Below are 18013 nucleotides of genomic sequence, written 5' to 3'. Positions count from 1 at the left end.
TCGTTTATCAGTTCCCGCTCTCCGTGGTGTGCGTAGTTTTTCCGAGCCCGGAAAACTCTCGCTCGTCGCACCGTCGCCACTACCTGTTGATTCCCTTCCATTTTCCATTTCGATGGCGTCATTTCAAATGATGCACGGCGCCTTTTAGTTGGACACGGTCTGCGTGATTCCGCCCCAGACTTTTCCATTTCCACATTTCCATCCCCTGTAATCGTTCGTGTACCTGCTGCTGATTTTCAAGTACATGCATCTACACTCTGGAAAACTGAAAGCAATTGCTGTGCAAATTAATCATCAAGTGCTTAATGGGAAAATCTTTAATTTTGCATCTATTGATAGTTTTGTATGTAAAGGCAGTGAATTGCAAGCAACTTTTTCAAGACTTTCGAAAAAATGATGTCGAAGTATGAAATAGTACTTTACTTATGTTCATAATTTTCTATGATGATTTTGCTTCGAGGAGAATGGATTGTTATTTCGAAAGGACATCGCGATAATTGTCATCCCCTTGAAAAATCCCAGTAAAAGCAGAAGACTGTAGTTTACATTCTTTATTTCGGTTCAAAAAAATTCATTTTTCGTCTGTCGTGTGTCATTTTTGCATTACTTTGCTTTCAATACCTTTTGGTTTCCATTTTTTTTGGCTTGACAATTTCGGGTTTTCCTTCTGTGTGAGGGAGAGGGGGAGGGGGTACGGGGGAGGAGACCCCTCGTTTACATGGACGTACACATAAATGTATGTACAGGTGTATTTTAGAGATACGTATTGGGAGATACGTAATTTGGTTCACTGCTGGCGATTCTCGTGCATAAATTCATTTGGGTACATTGAGATGTGCTTATTAGAGAACTCACATACATATACATATTATTATATATATATATTTATTTTTTTTTTTTAGATATGATTGGCCCGATGCCAATGCATTTAACACTGAGTTTTCCTAACTTTTATTATATAAAATCTTTGTTAAAATTCCTGATACGAGATGGCTTCTCTTGAGGTTACTTGTTTCTTGTTTGTTGTTTGTTGTTCGGTTTGTTGCGGTTGCATCTGAAGTGGCTATAAGTCTGTAAAAATGTACAAATACCAATGCACGCACACACAACAAATACAAAAAAAAATCATTGTTTACAATCGACAATGATTCTGACTTTATTAAACCATTATCAGTGTGCTTTTCTTATGTTTGTGCCATTTTTGGTGGAGCGATAGAGGTACACGGTTCCATGTCGAGTTATTGGATACAATTATAGTGTTTTTCCTTTTCCTTTTCCTTATTATTTTTTTTTTTTTGGCATTACTACGACACACATGTGGGAAATTCTTTTACAAGCCAAACGGATTTCAAAAACCAATTAATAACCTTAAACGTATTGATTGAGACTTCGCCGCAATGCGATTTGAATAGAATATTTTGGCTTGGTATTGGCATGGCAATTTCCACTCGGTTTGTAAAAGAACCACCCATATTTACATACATATATTTAATGCATTTGGCGATTGTTCAACTTTTCCTATAAACTCTTTTGGCGGTTTCAGGGTTTCAGAGTTTCAGTGTTCGCTTTTCACTTGGTGCTGCTTAAAAATTTCCTTTAAATATATACCCGATCATCATATTCGTATATGTGTGTATAATTTGTAGATTTCATGCGGGTTTTGTGCTCCCCTTTGTTCAATAATTAATTGCTAAGATTTAACATGTAGTTGCTACATAATTTAAATATGTTTAGTTTCTCTCGCTTTTGGTTTTTCCTTGAAGAAATTGCATTTAGCTCAGATCGCAGATCGAAGTCGTCACAATCTGAACCAAAGAGATTTGCCTGCATCAAGTATTGCTTAGATGTTCTGCGTCAAGAATGAAATAGAACTAAAGTTTGCGCATAGTTGCAAACACAAACAAGGGGAGGAATAAAATAGATTCGGTGTTCCGAAAAATGTAATAATCCTGCAAGGATCTTTGAATCTTTAGATGGTTTCCTGATGAATCATTTTAATGCGAGATTTCCCAAGCATATAGATAGATATATGAATGTAAAGATAGCGCGGACCAACTTGAAGTGTATTACTCAGATTAATTGGGAATCGGTATTATTGGCTTGCAGGACCATCGAAATCACTTGTTTCGCTGCCACTCTAGTTCTCAATTGGATTTTCGTTGTTGAGATGGATGGGGCAGGGTTTGGGTGTGGGTGTGGTCGCCGCCCGCCCACCTTGGGCCACCGCCCCCCGGGGGGGAGGTGGGTGGGTGTTCGAGGTGATTGGTGGGGTGGTTGCGTTGTCATATGAGCAACAAATTCACGGTAGCTGGCCAAACTGTAAAGATTCAAATTTAAACTGATGACAATGCCGCGCAACTCGAGGGGCGGGGGGATGGGCGGCCCAGGGGGCGTGGCAGGGCGGCGATCATCAATGTCATTAAGCCTAGAAGTATCCTTCGTATATATTGTATAGGTGTGTGTATAAATAGCATATAAACAATTACATTTAAAGTTATTTGTTTTAGTTTTACGTATAATTAGTTGACATTTTCTTCGATTCGTTCGCTTGTCATAAGCCCTCTCAAACTAAAAACTAAAACTAAAACTAAAATATTCCTGCTCATCTGATCCGTGCTTTAATCGATCATTGTTTTATTGCTAACGAGGTAGATTTCTATTACTTTCTGAGCGGTTCTGCCGAGGTAATTCTTTGTGTTTCTTTGCTATCGCTAGGTTTCGTCCTCAACATTTCGTTAATCGTTAATAAAAAAAAAAAATGAATTACATAGTTTCATATTGCACAGTAAACACTCCCAACTGACGGATGAAATGCGTTTCGCAAGGCGAGCCAATTCAATTCAATTCAATTCAATTCGATTCGAAATTCAACTCAATTTTAACTAAAAGTATTGCCTCTCCTGCTTTTAACCTTTTGCTATTTAAGTTTAATTATTGTTTTTCCGTTTGCCCAATAAATGATATGCACAATGTTGATATAGGAGACAATGTTCTTCTGCTGCATCTGCTCAATCTGTTCAATCTGTTCAATCTGCTCAATCTGCTCAATCTGCTCAATCTGCTCAATCTACTCAATGCCCATCTAAGTTTTAGTCCTTGAATGCCCGATTGGTACAGCTACAGTATGTGGTTGGCTACTTCCTTAGATACACAAAGAGTTATGCTAAATTTACGCTAAGGAGATTCGATTTCGTTTCTGGGTAGTTCGTTCTCAGTAGTTCTTTCTCGACAAAAAAAACTAGTTGATTGCACTAAGAATACAAAAAAAAAAAAAAACAAAACGTTTATGTAGTGAAAACAGCTGCTCTTCTGCTTTATAGATGCTGGAATCCTTTTTGAAGATGATGATGACGATCGGTAGGAATGTTGGGTTGGTGGGAGTGCATGTGGTTAGTCCATCAAACACCACTCAAATGTATGGATATTCATCCTTGCTTGGGGTCCTTGCCAAAGCGCCAAAGGTCGCGGGTTGTCCGAAATAATTCAATTCGCTTAAATTTTGATCCGTCTCTGGGCGTTCGCTGGGTACATAGATGGATGCGATTTGTTCTGCCTCCTGGATGCTGCAACGAATCGAAAGCGAGGGGATTGTTCCATTAGTGGGAGATTAATGCCAGTGTCGGGGGAGAAAAGGCCAACGCGAAAGCCAAACTTGGCTAATTAGTCAACGACAGATGATGACAAGTACGCATCTGTATCTGTATCTCTGTATCTGTATCTCAGTATCTGCGAGTTTTGAAACATCTGTTTCGGTTTCGGTACTTGTATCTGTATCTGTATCTGTATCTGTTCTGTATCGAATGAGATGAGGGATCGGGGCTTGAGTGTAAGACTTGATATAAAGGAATCACATCGAACTCGAATCCAATAAATCTCTAATCCAATTTTAACTCATTATGCTTATATGCACACACGATCCCACAGCGATCTCGCTCGCACCCCCGAAAATGATTAGCCATAAGGCCAGCGCTCTATAATCTGATATCTAAGATGTTGCTCTTTTCCCCGATACAACGATTCCCCCCCCCCCCCTACCTATTCCCCTCACCCTCCTTCGTCTCCGATTCGGTTTCGGCGTAATTCCTATAATTCGTATGATTCTGCTTCTTCATCGCTCGCTTTGTTGTTTCTTTTCTGTGGCCCACAATCCACAAGAACGACAACAACTGGGGGAACGCCTTGATTTTTTTTTTCCTTTTTTTTTTTAATTTCAGCTCGGCCGTCTTCTTCTTACATTTTGATGTGTGTATGCATGCGTCACACCAAGGCTTAGATTATACACGGCGAGAAATCGCGGCGAAATCCTAAACCCTAATTAAAAGGATCATGAATTCTATTCAAAATCAATGAAGTGCCAATTTGAAATTAAGTCTTAAGATTTATGATTTTTAATTAAACTGGTCGAAGGACAGTTATCCAATAATAAGTAACTTTTCCAACCTCCGCGTTTGTTTGGTCTGTGAATGAAGCAGAGCTCTAGTATCGCAACTCGAATCGTTTTCTATTTAATTAAAGCTAATATAGTAGTTCTGTGTAACTTTTGGAGCTTTTCGAGCTAGAGTCATGCAATGCGGCATGGCTGTTTCTATCCCAAATGCGACCCAGAAGCCAGAAGCCCCCTCCCACGCCGTCTATCTCTATGCCATTCCAGCCATTTATCTTGGCTGGCTGGATTTCAGATTTCGGATTTCGGAGTTTGGAGTTTGGTTGCCGGATCGCTGGATCGCTGGATCGCCGGGCTTCAGTTCAGTTAATCTGCAGCGCATCAGCAATTAGCGGAAACTCGTCATAAAAAATACAGGAGGAGCGGAGCGGAGAGGAGAACAGCAGCAACAACACAAAATCGGATAAAGCGCCGACAGCAACAAGGCACAAAAATACAAAAAAAAAAAAAAATAAAAGCGAAAAGACCAACTACAACAACAACAAAAATGTTTTGGCCATAGTTAAGTTTTGTTGTTTTGGTTGAAACTCAGAAACTCAGTCGCTGCTTCGTTTCGGGGCTCAAAAAGATTTATTTTGTTTTACTTTACTTCTTGCTGTCGTCGTTGTTTTTTGGTTTTTTTCGTTTTTTTGGTTTTTTTTGTTTCTAACTGATTGTGAGACAAAATTTCGTCTGAATTGGAATTAGGACACACACATGAAGTGAAGCTTCGAAATGTAGCAACAATTTCTGGACAGTCGAAAAACACGGCGTTGTTGATTTTCGCTTGACGACGCAGCTGTGCGCCATTTGATGACTCTCCTCGTTTTTTATTTTTTTATTTTCCCTTTTTTTTTTTTCTCATTTTTGCCATGCGGCAGCACCACTGCCCCGCCCATCCAGCTACGCCCCTGCTCCCCATTTATCATTTCAGATTTTGAAATGCCCCAGAGCTCGACACCTTGCCCCGCATCCCGCATCCCGCCGCTGAGCGCATACTTTTCGCCGAGGATGCGAGGTTCGTTAGCAAGTTCGTTGCCTAAGTCTTTTGTTTTGAATTCCCACCGGGCATTTTCAATATACAGTTAGCGGCCAATCGACTTGGGCTGATAAAACTGATAAAGCAGGGCTATATGAGCCATATTCCGAGAGGATCAAGCAGGGCGAATAGCTAGAAAGTGAGTTACTCTATTTTCAGACCTACGGATACAAGTTCTTCATTTCCATAAATACTCTTCCTGTAGCTTAAATATAAACACAACAGTGTTACTGTGTAATAAGTTATGAAGTGAAATGGCTGAAGACCAACACAATTAATTAGCAGTAATTAAGGCAAGCTAGCAGCGAAATGGATAAAAATTAGCCAGTTAGATGAGCAGATAACCCCAAAAGCATACTCGCAAAAATATGTATTTGTTTGGAGCTCTAGTTTTAGATTCCCAGACGGATTGTGACTTAGTTAAGTCGAAATATATATAGTTTTAATAATTGTTGTTATATTCATTCGAACAACAGGATGAAGCTATTAGGCTGATGCCTTCTTAGTTAAAATTAATTTACTATCTTCGAAAACTGCAAGTGCATTCAAAAAACCTAGTCCTATGTAAAATCATTTTGCAGTCGATTACTGTATACCTTTACTATTTTCCAGATTATTTTAGAGCTCTCCTGTTTTGGTGTGGGAAGGAACTACGCCTAGATACTTCGAATCTTGCGACTGTATCTGTACATGGATTGGTATCTGTATCTACTATATATCTGGCCATTTTCCAAGCGGCGTAATTAAGGTTCTAGACAGACGCTCGCATTCTTGGCCAGACATGGCAGATGCTCGAAACAATGTTTAGCCAAGCCGAGTCGAGTCGAGCCGAAACGATAATCATAATGATGCCGATGATGATGCGGCGGCCATGCTATCCTGTCATCTTGGTCCGCTCGCATCTCTTGGCCTTCGAGTTCCTGTTCTTGTTCTTGCCATTGCCGTTTGTCATTGAATTTTGGAAATCAAATATCTAAGACCGTAGCTCGGGGGTTGGTTTCTTCTATTAGTGCTCGCTCGCACACATGCCCGAAATGAAAGCAAGAAATGGTTAACAACAGCCAAGACGCTATGTGTAGAGCCTTTCATGAATACTCACAAACACACACGCACACACACACAGCGCACATACATATATACATATAGATGTGGAACACAATAAGCATTTTAGGATGCTGTCAAATGTTTGGTAATTAAAAAAGAAATTTCTCAGTCTAAGCCAAAGTCAATAGGAGGGGGGAGAACCTATCAAAACCTTTAAAAAAAAAAAAAAAAAAAAAAAAAAAAAGCTGGAAAATTGTACATTTCCTCGGAAAGAAGAACATTTCGCACACCAGAATGAGGAGGGGGGCGGCAATGGGGGTGGGCACTGGGCTAATTTCCATTTTTCCGAGGGCTAATGTGATTGAGTTCCTGTGTTAGATGTCAGCAGATCCGTAGCTTTTTGACAGTTCCAACTTAACCTTTTCCTCCAATTGAGGTCGTGAAATTCAGCAAGACCATGTGATTGTTTTGGGATTATGTTAGCTGGTACGATTTTTTTTTCCAAAACAGCACATTTCTTTGCTTATCAACTGTTAGTATAAGAAAGTTTGCAAATAGATACTCTGCACAAGTGTATTTATCATGAAAGAAATAATGTAGTAAATGGAAGCCAAATGAAGAGAAGACCCAAGGTATTTGTTCACTCACAACTGTAAACTCTGAGATGCACAGTAGCTACTGGTTTCTAGATGGACAGCGGATTCAGGAATTGGGGGAATCCGGACAGTCCGGAGGTGGAGATGCAGGGGTGACCCTGAGAAGAGCAAATACAAAAGAACAGTTATCCCACAGCCAATCCCGGCCAGAAATGTAAACACAGTCGGCGAAGAGGAAAGAGCCAAGGAAGTGAGCACATCACACATGTTTCTCGAATCGCGTGGGAAGAAGGGGCTGCGGCTCTGCAAGACGGGTCTTCTGAGCCGCAGAAGAGGCAGAGGAATAGGAAGATGTTGAATGCGAAATTTGCACATCGATCATATAGCACAATTTTCGGTTTTTGGTTTTCGATTTTTAGTTTTCAGTTTTCGGCTTCGGTTGTGGTTGCCTCACTTTTGAATAGTATAGTGCCTGCGAGCTGCTTCCTTCTGCAAAACAAAGACACAAAAGCCTGTCAAGGCGAACCTATTGTGTATTGTGCGAGATGTTTTCAATCTACAGACATACATATGTACAGATGTTGTGGTGTATACACATGCACAGATATATACATATTTATTTATTTCATTTTTTGCTTTTCAAAGGAAGATTCCTTCCTTCGAGCGATCTGTGTGTGTATAACTATGAATCATGGTAAGTGCTAACGCTGTACATATGTATATACCCGTACCGTATAGCTGAAGAATCGGTGGAAACAGGCGCAGAGGCCAAGGAAAGAACAGCACAAAAGGGATGGAGGGAGAGGTAGTGAGAGAGCGAGAGAGAGAGCGAGCGCACATTTCAAGGATTACACTGGCGTGTGCGAGCGAGACGGGGCGATCTACTGTCTTTCGAGGGTACGAATGTATCTACAAGATACACACACGCACACACTGCGACAAACGGACACGAAGGTAGACAATTTCTACCTGGATACCCGATCAAAATCTCTGCCGAAAAACACAAGAAAACGAAAACGAATACGAATACGAATACGAATACGAAAACGAGGAGAGCGAGAAGATAGAAACGGCGAAAGAGGGAGGCAGCAACTGAGCGCAACATCTTGCCGAAAAATTAAAATTACAGATGGTTTGTTGCTGGATGAGCATATGTACAGGAAACCAGTTTTTATGTTCAACAAACAAAAACCAAGAAACCAAGAAACCAAGAAACCAAGAAACGCACGGGCACCGAAAACCGAGTAGAAGATACAAACACAGATGCAGATACACATGCGGCGGGACACAGATACACAGCTACACAGATATACAGATACACGGATACGGACACCACACACACGCACACTGATGCGCGCCAAACGCCGCAAGAAGACCAAGCAGCAGCAGAAGACAACGACGAGGAGAAGGGGGGGCAGGAGGTGGGGGAGGCGGCGGAGGGCAGCGTTATGATGGCATAGCCACAATTGTTGCTGCTGCCGCAACTGGTGTTGTTGTTGTTGTTGTTGCTGCTGCTGCTTTTGCTTTTGCCTTCTTTTCACTGCTATTGCTATTGCTTTTGCCTTTGCTTCGAGTGTCGAGTGTCGCGCAAGCGCAGCCCCCAAAAATCTTTGAAAATGTCCAAAAACCCGCCACAATGCCGGCAAACTTGGAGCCCCTTCGCGCGGTCCCCAATGGCAAAGGGGTACCTTTTTTGCTATCCAGATACTCCAGCTGATCCACTGAAGTCGTTAGAAACTAGAAATAGTGTCTTTGTAATATAATCTATTAAAGCTGGGAACTGATCCTAAGAGATGCTATTGAAGTAGCTTGTAAAAAACAAAACATAAATTGAAAATGTAATTGTGCCACAAAACTTGAATTAGCTTCTCCTTTAACCACAGATACTCTCAAGATTTACAAATTGGAATCTTTTCCACATTCAAAATGACTAATTAACAAACAGTAAAAGTATCTAGGATGTGGTAAACGCATCAGAACATTCGGTATAGAGTTAATCCCTTAATAATAGTTTGCTTTTTTGCAACGACTCAACGTTTGGCATGACATAATTTGAGGAAGAGGCGTTGGAAATCCTATTTGGTTGCTATGCAACCCAGATTGACACCCAAATTGCTATGCTGCTTGCCAATTCCCTGTGTCTGTGCGTGCACATACTTATACATAAATTGTATCTGGGTCTATTTGCACCCCTGGGCTTCGTGTTTACCGATCTAAACGCCGAGCATATCTTGTACTTTTCGTTGGCAATGCGGAGCAGAAGATACAGATACTCGAACATGTGTTGGCGCAATGTTTTCACGCTGCGAAAACCCAGATCGCAGGCGATCCCTCTGAAATGGAATGGAATGGTGTGGTGTGGCAGAGTCCTTTGTGCCGAGGATCCTGCGGCGGCAGCGGAGCAACAGGACACAGCAGTGCAGCCAGTTGCCACACACACACACACACACAAGCGACGCGTATCTTTGTATCTACACATGTCTCTGGCCCGCTTCTGCCTCATTCTGCCCGCCAATCGGCGCTTCTGCTGCGCCTCTTTCTTCGCAAAAATTGAGCCTCACTGAAATGCCTTGTATCTCAGGCGAACTACGAATTCGGATGCGGATTCGGATTCCGATTCTCAACAGCAACCTCAACAACTGAATCAAAAACTGCGGACTGAAAAGCGGGGGGGAGGGTGCAGAAGAAACGGCGTCGAAAAATAAATATTAAAGACACGCACGTAATTTCTTTGGAACTAGCTGCGAAGAACAACAGGAACAACAATGAATTTCTACAAAAATAATTAAGAAAAACGAAAGAGAGAAGCAACACACACACACACACACACACACACAAACAAACACACATTTGTTCAACATTTTATGGCCAACGGTTTGGCCGGCAATTTCAGGCGAAAGAAAAACATGGTCTGCAAAACTGAAGAATCCACATAATCGTTACATCCAAACTATGCCAAACTGAAAGAAACAATACAAGCTGGATAATAACAATAATAATAATAATAATAATAATATGCAATCCAATGAAATCAAATGAAAGAAAAACATAATTTGCGTAATTTTCACTTTTTTTGGTTTTGTTTTATATTTGTCATTGAAAAAAAATTGTAGGCGTGCGAAGGGGGAAAGCATTATATTGGTTAACAATTAAGGTAAAAAAAAATAATTACAAACAAAATGCGGAGGGTCTGGAGATGGGAAATTGGGACATACGATGGGTATCAAATGAAAATGTTAAATAATTACAATTGGTTTTATTGGCGGAACATAAGTTAGGGGCAACTAATCGTAATAAATATATAGGTATAATAATACGCGAACAAGTGCGTGCGTTTGTGGCTTAGAAACATAATAATATCCCTGATTTCGCATTTTCTTGAGAGTGGCTTGGTTTTTCCATTTCCATTTGCTTTTGCTTTTTGCTTTTGCGTTTCTTTTGTTTCCTTTGCTATGACAATTTGGCGTTTTTAAGGCTAACATATATGTATATGCGGGTACATATGTGTGTGTTGTTATGCGTTGGTCTAGTAACTAGATATAGTATATATATATATATATATATATATATATATATCAATTGGCATATAGTTGCTGATTTTTAGTTTACATATCGTGTATATGGCATTTGTGTGTTTGTTTCTCCCGATTACAAAACATAATCAATAATCAAATAATAGTTAAAACAAGTTACAAATTAAAATACGGCAAAAAAAAGTGCTAAAACTAGTGTTTACACATGTAAAATGGAATATTTATAAATATCTATATATCTATATATATATAGGCGCCCTGATTTTAAGCGTTTCGTGGACTGCTGTTTGCTGAGGTATACTTGATGGTTTAGGTTTACACGTAATGATAAGGCTTTACAAATAAGGAGCGTAATAATAGCTAGAGTACAAATAATAATAATACAATTTTAACATACAAATAAAATTAAATAATTTGCTGCTACAACAATTAGGAATTCTGGCTGTCTTTCAATCGTTTCACACATATGGCAGACTCACTACAAATTACAGGAATGAATGGATTGATTTGATTGGATTGGATTGAATTGGTTTGGATTGTGGCGCGGTGGGTGGCACTTCGGCACTTCGATACGATCGTTACGATGTTAAGCTGATACGAGCCAAGGAGTGGCCTGCTGTCTAAGTTATTGAAATGCTGCGGCTTTGCGATCAATTCTAAGTACTTTCGTGTTTACCCCCCAGAGGAAAAAACAAAAAAAAAAAACAAAAAAAACATATCAATTTAACGAGGGAAACGGCCAAAACAGCGAATTATTGCCTGCCAAGCAACAAAGTGTGTTTTCTTAACGAGCACGGGGCGAAACTCGTTCAAGTTGAATCGGAACAACTTAGCTGCTTCATCGACACCGACTGGCCTGACCCCAAAAACAGGACACTCAACTGCAGAGCCGCTCCAGCTGCGCCCGCAGCCCAAGCCGCGCTCAGTTGCCCACTGATCCTCCGTTCCTTCGATCCTTCGTTCCCGCCAAGCTCAAAGCCCAGGAGCATTTCAAAACCCAGATTCTGGCCTGCCCCATATTCAGTACAGCTCTATGCTCTTCTCGATCATTTGAAACTCCTCCTGCGCGTACTCGCCCTTGATTATCATGTGGTGATCGCCCAGCTCCTCCTCATCTTCCTCCTCCAACATATCCATCTCCATTTCCATCTCCATCTCATCCTCGTCCTCCTCCAGCAGACTGTCATCGTCGGCGGCCACATCGTCAATGTGCCGCTTCAGACTGAGGCTGGAAGCCAGACTGGGATTGACGGACTGGACAAGAGCAGATGCAGGAGCAGGGACAGAAGCTGAGGGCACTGCAACTCCTGCGCCTGGCTCACTGCTCACAGCCGTCACCGTTAGCGAGCGAGCGAATGCCGCCTTGATGGAGCCGGCGGCTGAAACACCACCCAATCCCGCCGTGGCAGTGGCTGCTGCGGCGGCTGCTGCTGCCGCGGCGGACTTCTTGCCCACCACCCGCGGCCGGTTGTGTGTCTCGAGGTGCTTGCGCAGATGATCCTTGCGACAGAAGCCCTTCTCGCAGATGTCGCACATGTGCTGCTTCAGCCCCGTGTGGATGGCCTCCACGTGTCGGCGCAGATCCGTCTTGTGGTGGAACTGCTTGGGGCACAGCTCGCACTTGTGCGGCTTATCCTGGGTGCGGTGGCGACCCAGATGCGTGGTGTAGACATCCTCGCTCTGAAAGCGCTTGCCGCACTTCTGGCAGCGAAACGGGTACTCACCGGAGTGGAAGCTCTTGTTGTGCTGCGTGAGGTAGCAGTTCTTGGTGAACTCCTTGTCGCACTCCAGACACTTGATCCGTCCCGATGGCAGGGTGGTCGAGTGCGGCGACGTCGATCCGACGCTGCTGTTCCGCCGTCGCTTCGTCGTCGATGGTGTTGCGTTGCCGCCACGCCGCTTCTTGGTCAGCGGCTGCTGGGCCATCGATTGGGTCTGATCCGCCAGGATCTGTTGCTGCTGCTGATGGTCCAGTTGCTGCTGGTGCTGCTGCAGCTGCTCCAACTGCTGGTGTTGCATCTGATACTGCTCCATCTCGTAGTCCTGCTGGTGCTGCATGAGCGTGGCCATGTCCATCTCCAGCGCGGGAGTGGCCCGCGAGCTGCTCACTGTGGGCGAGTAGGGCGTGGAGAGCACAGTCAGCGTTGGCGTCTGTGCCTCCTGTTGCCCGCCCTGCTGATGGGCGTGCAGGGCTGTGGTGAGTGTGTGAACCGGCGGCAGGTCGCCCTCCTGCGGCGATCGCTGAGCGGCCACCGAGTACGGCGAGAGCGGGGCATAGGGCGCGAACAGGGAGGTTGGCATCAGCTGCAGGATTTGGCCATCGCTGGTGGTGATCTGGTTGCTGTAGCCACCGCCGGCGGCTGTGGCATGCGCCTCCGGGCCACTACCAATAATAGTGTGATAGCTCATTGTGGGGTCCAGCGGCTGCAGCTGCTGGTAGCATTGCGGCGGCGGCGGCATGATGGGCATGTGCATGGTGGGCGGCATGGGCATGGTGCTGGTGATGTGCGGCGGCGGCGGCTGCAGCGGCAGCAGCTGCGGCGCTGTGATGGTGGTGAGCGGCATGGGCATGGTGGGCGGTGGGGAGCTGCTGGTGGGCGAACTGCTGCTGTGCGGCAAACTGTCCGCCAGGATTAACGCCTGCTGCTGCTGCTGCTGATCCAGTTGGTGAAGCTCCCGCTGCTGCTGATGATGATCCTCCTCCTGGCGCTGGTGCTGCTCCCCCAGCTGCTGATGGAGCGGGTGGAGCACCGCCTGGTAGTGGTGCACCAGCTGCTGCTGCGGCGGCTGCATAGTGTCCGGCATACTGGTGGTGGTGGTAGTAGCTAGCGGCGTGGTGCTGGTGCTGCTGCACTGCAGCATATTGCTGTGCATGAGCGTGGGCATGGGCATGGGCATATCCAAAGCCAGCATGTTGTAGTCCATTGCCATAGGCGGCAGCATTCCCATAGGCGGCAGCGGCTGCGGCGGCGGGGTGGTGCGCGAGAAATCCGTTCCCTGCTGCTCCTGCCGGTAGATAGTATGGGGCGAGTTGCTGCTGGGCGTGCTGGGATTGGTGTTGCTGCTGCTGAGCGTGTTGGGCGTGCTGCTGTGGTAATGGCGCGCCGCCAGCAGATACTGCTGCGACGCCTGCTGATGCTGATGCAGGTGATCGTCCGCCTGCTCCTGATCCCGCAGCTCCTGCTCCTCCGCCTCCTCCGTGGCCATTGAGCTGCTGCTGCTGTGGCTCCTGTCCTGGCTGAGACTGTGATTGGGATGCGTGTGCGTGTGCGTGTGTGTGTGGGTGTGGGTGTGGTTGCTGTCCTCCATTTGCTCGCTCTTTATAGCTACCGTGGTGGCCGCCGTTGTTGTTGTTATTGCTGTTGTTGTGATTTGTGGTGCTCGGGTTGTTGTTGTTGGTGGCGGCGTGGTTGTTGTTTCGTTCAGCAGGCCCCTCATTTGGGAGGACGGCATTTGGGTGGTGTTGTTGTTGTGTGGGGCGGAGGGACCTGCTAGCCCGTTTGGGTGACCGTTCAAAACGGAGTTGTGGTGCTGCGGCATCTGCTGCTGATGGTGCTGCTGTTGTTGCTGCTGCTGCTGGTTGTTGCTGTTGTTGTTGGAAGCGTGCTGTGGTGAAGCGTTTGTCGTGGATTGCACTTGTTGCTGCATATAGCCATAGCCATTGGCGGTGCCATTAGCATAGCCGTTGGCCTGCTGCTGATGGTGGTTGAGGTGATGCTGCTGCTGCTGTGTGGGCGAGGGTGAGGCCGAGTACTGGGACATGGCAGCGCCGCCCATCGCTCCCACGCCCAAGCCGCCTCCTCCGCCATACTCGGGCGGACTTCTGGGCGGCTCCGGTGGTGGCACATTGGCCGGCGGTGGTGGTGGCGGCGGCTGTTGCTGCTGACCCTGACCGCTGGCCGAGGCGGCAGCTGCAGCGGCGGCCGCAGCGGCTGCGGCATTGCCCCTGCGACTGGGCTTCGTCACCGGATCGCGAGCGGGATGGTGGTGCGCCGATATGGGCAGGGTGGCTGGATCCGGCTGGCCGCTCGACTTCACCGCATTCTTGTGCAGCGTCGTGTTGTAGTGGCGCTTCAGGTGGCCCGAGCTGGTGAACCACTTGTTGCAGGCCGTGCAGTTGTACGTTTTGGGACGGCGCGCCTCGTTCGACTTCCAGGTGGCCGCCTTGGCCGTCAGGCTGTTGGCCGGCAGCACAGAGCTAGAACTGGGCGGCTCGAAACCGCGATATCCACCTCCTGGCGCCGCACCCGCCGCGCTCTCCTGCCCGGGTCCACCAGTGGTGGTGCTAGGGAACTCCGCCGGACTGGTGGCCACGCTGGCGCACAGTTCCGCTCCACCGCCTCCGCCAGCTGTGGGGTCGAAGGACTTGTCCACGTAGTGCTGCGAATCGGGATACTCGGACTTGATTAGTCCGTGGCCGCCGTACTCCTGCTTGATCAGCGTGGCTCCGCCAACGCCGGCTGACTGATGATAGGGCGACTGCTTTGGCGAGTAGTAGGGCGACTTATCCACGCCTACTCCCAACCCCACGCCCAATCCCTGCTGCATGTACGGTGGCAGGCCCTCCACGGAGGCCACTGTCTGCTGTGGTTGCTGCTCCCAGCTGTGGAGAGCGCGCTGCTGCATGGATTGCATCGAGTGCAGCGGATCCGGCAGAGAGCCCAGCGGCAGTCCAGCGACCACGTCGTGTTGCTGTTGTTGCTGCTGCTGCTGCTGGAGCAACTGCTGGTGATAGACCATTTTCTGGGAATCTAGGTCGAGCAACTCGCCAGGATTGGCCGCTGCGGATCCACCGCCGGGTGGCTGTGGCGTGGGCATCTCCTCCTTGATGTACGGCGAACTGGCGTAGCCGCTGCTGCCATACGGCGACTCCCCGTGCACGTTGGCGATGTGCTCCTGTAGCTCCGACTCGTTGGTGGTGAGGATGCCGCACTTCTTGCACTGCAACTTGCATCCGGCACTTCCGGCTGCTCCGCCTGGTGAGCCCGGTGTTTGGCCACTGGAGCTGCCCAGCTGCAGGTGCGAGGACGTCGACGTTGGACTGCTGCTGCTCACCACACGAGGACTCATGGCCACCGCCGTGGTAGTGCTGACGGCGCTGGGCGCACTGCCCGCCTCCTCCTGAGCCGCGCTGGCCGTTGGAATGCCGCCCAGTCCGGAGGTGGGCGTTTGCAGGTAGGGATGATAGCGCACCCCGGCACTCTTGCCGTAGTCAACGCCAACGGCGCCAAAGGCGTAGTCAGTGCCCTGCTGCTGCTGCTGTTGCTGCTGGTAGAACTGCTCGTAGCTGTTGATGTAGCTGCTGGCGTAGCCCTGCTGCTGCTGCATGTCCCCGCCGTAGAGTCCGCCGTAGATCTGCTGCTGTTGCTGCTGCTGTCCGCCGGATGCGGAATACATGTGATGGGTGGCGTACGGCTGGTGGGTGATGCCCGTTACCTGCTGCTGCTGTTGCTGCTGCTGGGGATCTCCTCCACCCATGGCCTGCTGCTGTTGTTGCGATTGTGGCTGCTGCAACTGTTGCTGCGTCGATTGTTGCTGCTGTTGCTGTTGCGTGGGCTGCGGCGTGCCGGGCTGATTATCACTGGAGTCGGCGGCGGCGCTGATTGTGGCATTGGGCGTAGCGGGCGCACTGCCGACGCCTCCCGATCCTCCCGCTCCTGGTCCGCCCGATCCTCCTCCTCCTGCTCCCCCTCCCCCACCGCTATCGGTGGCACTGCTGGAGGCGAGCGCCTCTGCCGCGTGCAGGGGCGGCATCTCGGTCTTAATACTCGTCATGGACCGCTACATAAGTCGATGCTTGATGGCTGCTCGGTGTTCCGCTTCTCATGTCTCGAGCTCTCCGGGATCAGTGATGCATCCTCTGCTCCTGCTGCTCCTCTGTTTACTTTTCGTTGGCTCTGCTGAGCCGATCGTTTTGTTTTGGGTTTTATGTTATATACTCTTGTTTCGTTGTTTTTTTTTTTTTTTTGTGTTTTTAGTGGTTTTTTGTGCTTTGTATTTGTACTGAAAATAAGCCAATTATTTTTTAAGCCATTATTAATTTGAAGTTACTTGAGTGCAAACGTAAAAAAAAACAAACACATGCACACAGTGTTTTTAAAAGCTTTTGGTGTCTAACGGTTCTTGGTGTCCATTTCACTTTGATGCGATTTCGCATGCACTTTTGTTATTTGATTTGGATGATCGCGGAAATGCAATAGCTTTTCCTTGCTAACGTAATGTCAACTGCAATTGTTTATGAAGTTCACACATGGACGCTCACGCACATACACACACACTTGAAAAAAATATAGGATCCTCGCTGAAGATCCCTTTTCGTTCTCTTTTGCGTTTCTTACTTATCTGCGCCTTGCTTTGGGCACGTCTTCGTTGGACTTGGACTGCTGCTTAGCTCCTTCTCCTTCTGCTCCGCTCCTCCTTCTCCTTCACCGCTCCTGCTGCGCTCTCTTTCGCTCTCTCTTCTTCGGCGAAACGAAAGACCCACAACAGCAGACTTGATAAATAATACGAAACTGAACTGAACTGAAGAAACCAATATCGGAACCGCAACGAATGCTGGTCAATTTTGAATTTCGAATTTTGTTTTTGCGAATCGCGAGGGAAGCGAGAATGGCGATGCGATGCTCTCTCCCGATCACACTCTCTTGCTCTCTCTCGCCACTTTTTTTTTTTACCGGTGATTTAGAGTTTTTCGGTTTGGGTTCTTCGCTTTCCACTTCGCCTTTTTCCAAAAGATCACTGGAATTCGCGTTTATCGTTTATCGGATCGAACAGAAAAAAATTGTTTACGAACACAAGTATTGCATCGGAATAGAATTTGTTGTTGATTCCCGTGCCGCGATTAGTTCGTTTAGTTTGTTTTTCAATTGGTTTGCCGAAAAGTTGTTGCCAAAAATGTTGCGTTATGTTAGTGGGGAAAATGAAACAAAAAAGGGCGCTAAAAGTAGCCGCTCCACTCCGTTCGCACGCTTCGTCGCTTTTTCACCCGTGTCCTTCTGTCTGCTACGGCGTTCCAAATACAAATGACCGACAAATACACCGCCGTGCATGCGGCACATTCGTTCTACCCGTTCTGCCGGCAGCGACGCCAGCGGCGACGGTGGCTGCGGCGTCGCGGTCGACGCACATGCGTGGCTGTGTGTGTGTGCGCTATGTACACTGCGCGGCGGCGTTTCGGTTATATGCGTTCGTGTGTGTGCGTGCCGACAGCCGACCGCCGCTGTCGCTGTCTCTGTCGCGCACGGCCGCTGTCGCCGCCGCTGCATTTGATTTTACTTTGCTTTTGGTTTTGCGTTTCCTTTGCGCTGCCTTTGCATTTGCTTTGCAATACCCTTTGCATGGAGAGTACAGCGATTTATCTCGGATTCCAGATACAGTA

General features: G+C 47.0%; 1 protein-coding gene across 2 annotated transcripts; it reads right to left on the bottom strand.

Moving 5' to 3' along the window:
* Positions 1-536: 536 nt before the first annotated feature.
* On the bottom strand, positions 537-17688 carry LOC6525130 (DNA N6-methyl adenine demethylase). Of its 2 annotated transcripts, XM_039371637.2 has the most exons (3): positions 16974-17688; positions 12360-16638; positions 537-3563 (listed from the first exon to the last, which is right to left on the bottom strand). In XM_039371637.2, exons 2-3 carry the CDS (start codon positions 16408-16410, stop codon positions 3493-3495), a joined length of 4122 nt encoding a protein of 1373 aa, XP_039227571.1. In that variant the 5' UTR covers positions 16411-16638; positions 16974-17688; the 3' UTR covers positions 537-3492. The 2 variants fall into 2 exon arrangements, with proteins under 2 accessions (XP_039227571.1, XP_002100968.1); XM_002100932.4 differs by lacking the exon at positions 537-3563 and having other exon boundaries at positions 10339-16638.
* Between the last annotated feature and the right edge of the window lie 325 nt (positions 17689-18013).

The sequence above is a fragment of the Drosophila yakuba genome, chromosome X, assembly GCF_016746365.2.
Source record: "Drosophila yakuba strain Tai18E2 chromosome X, Prin_Dyak_Tai18E2_2.1, whole genome shotgun sequence".
Lineage (NCBI taxonomy): Eukaryota > Metazoa > Arthropoda > Insecta > Diptera > Drosophilidae > Drosophila > Drosophila yakuba.
The sequence above is the reverse complement of the archived record's forward strand: the minus strand, read 5'-3'. Positions and strand labels throughout refer to the sequence as shown.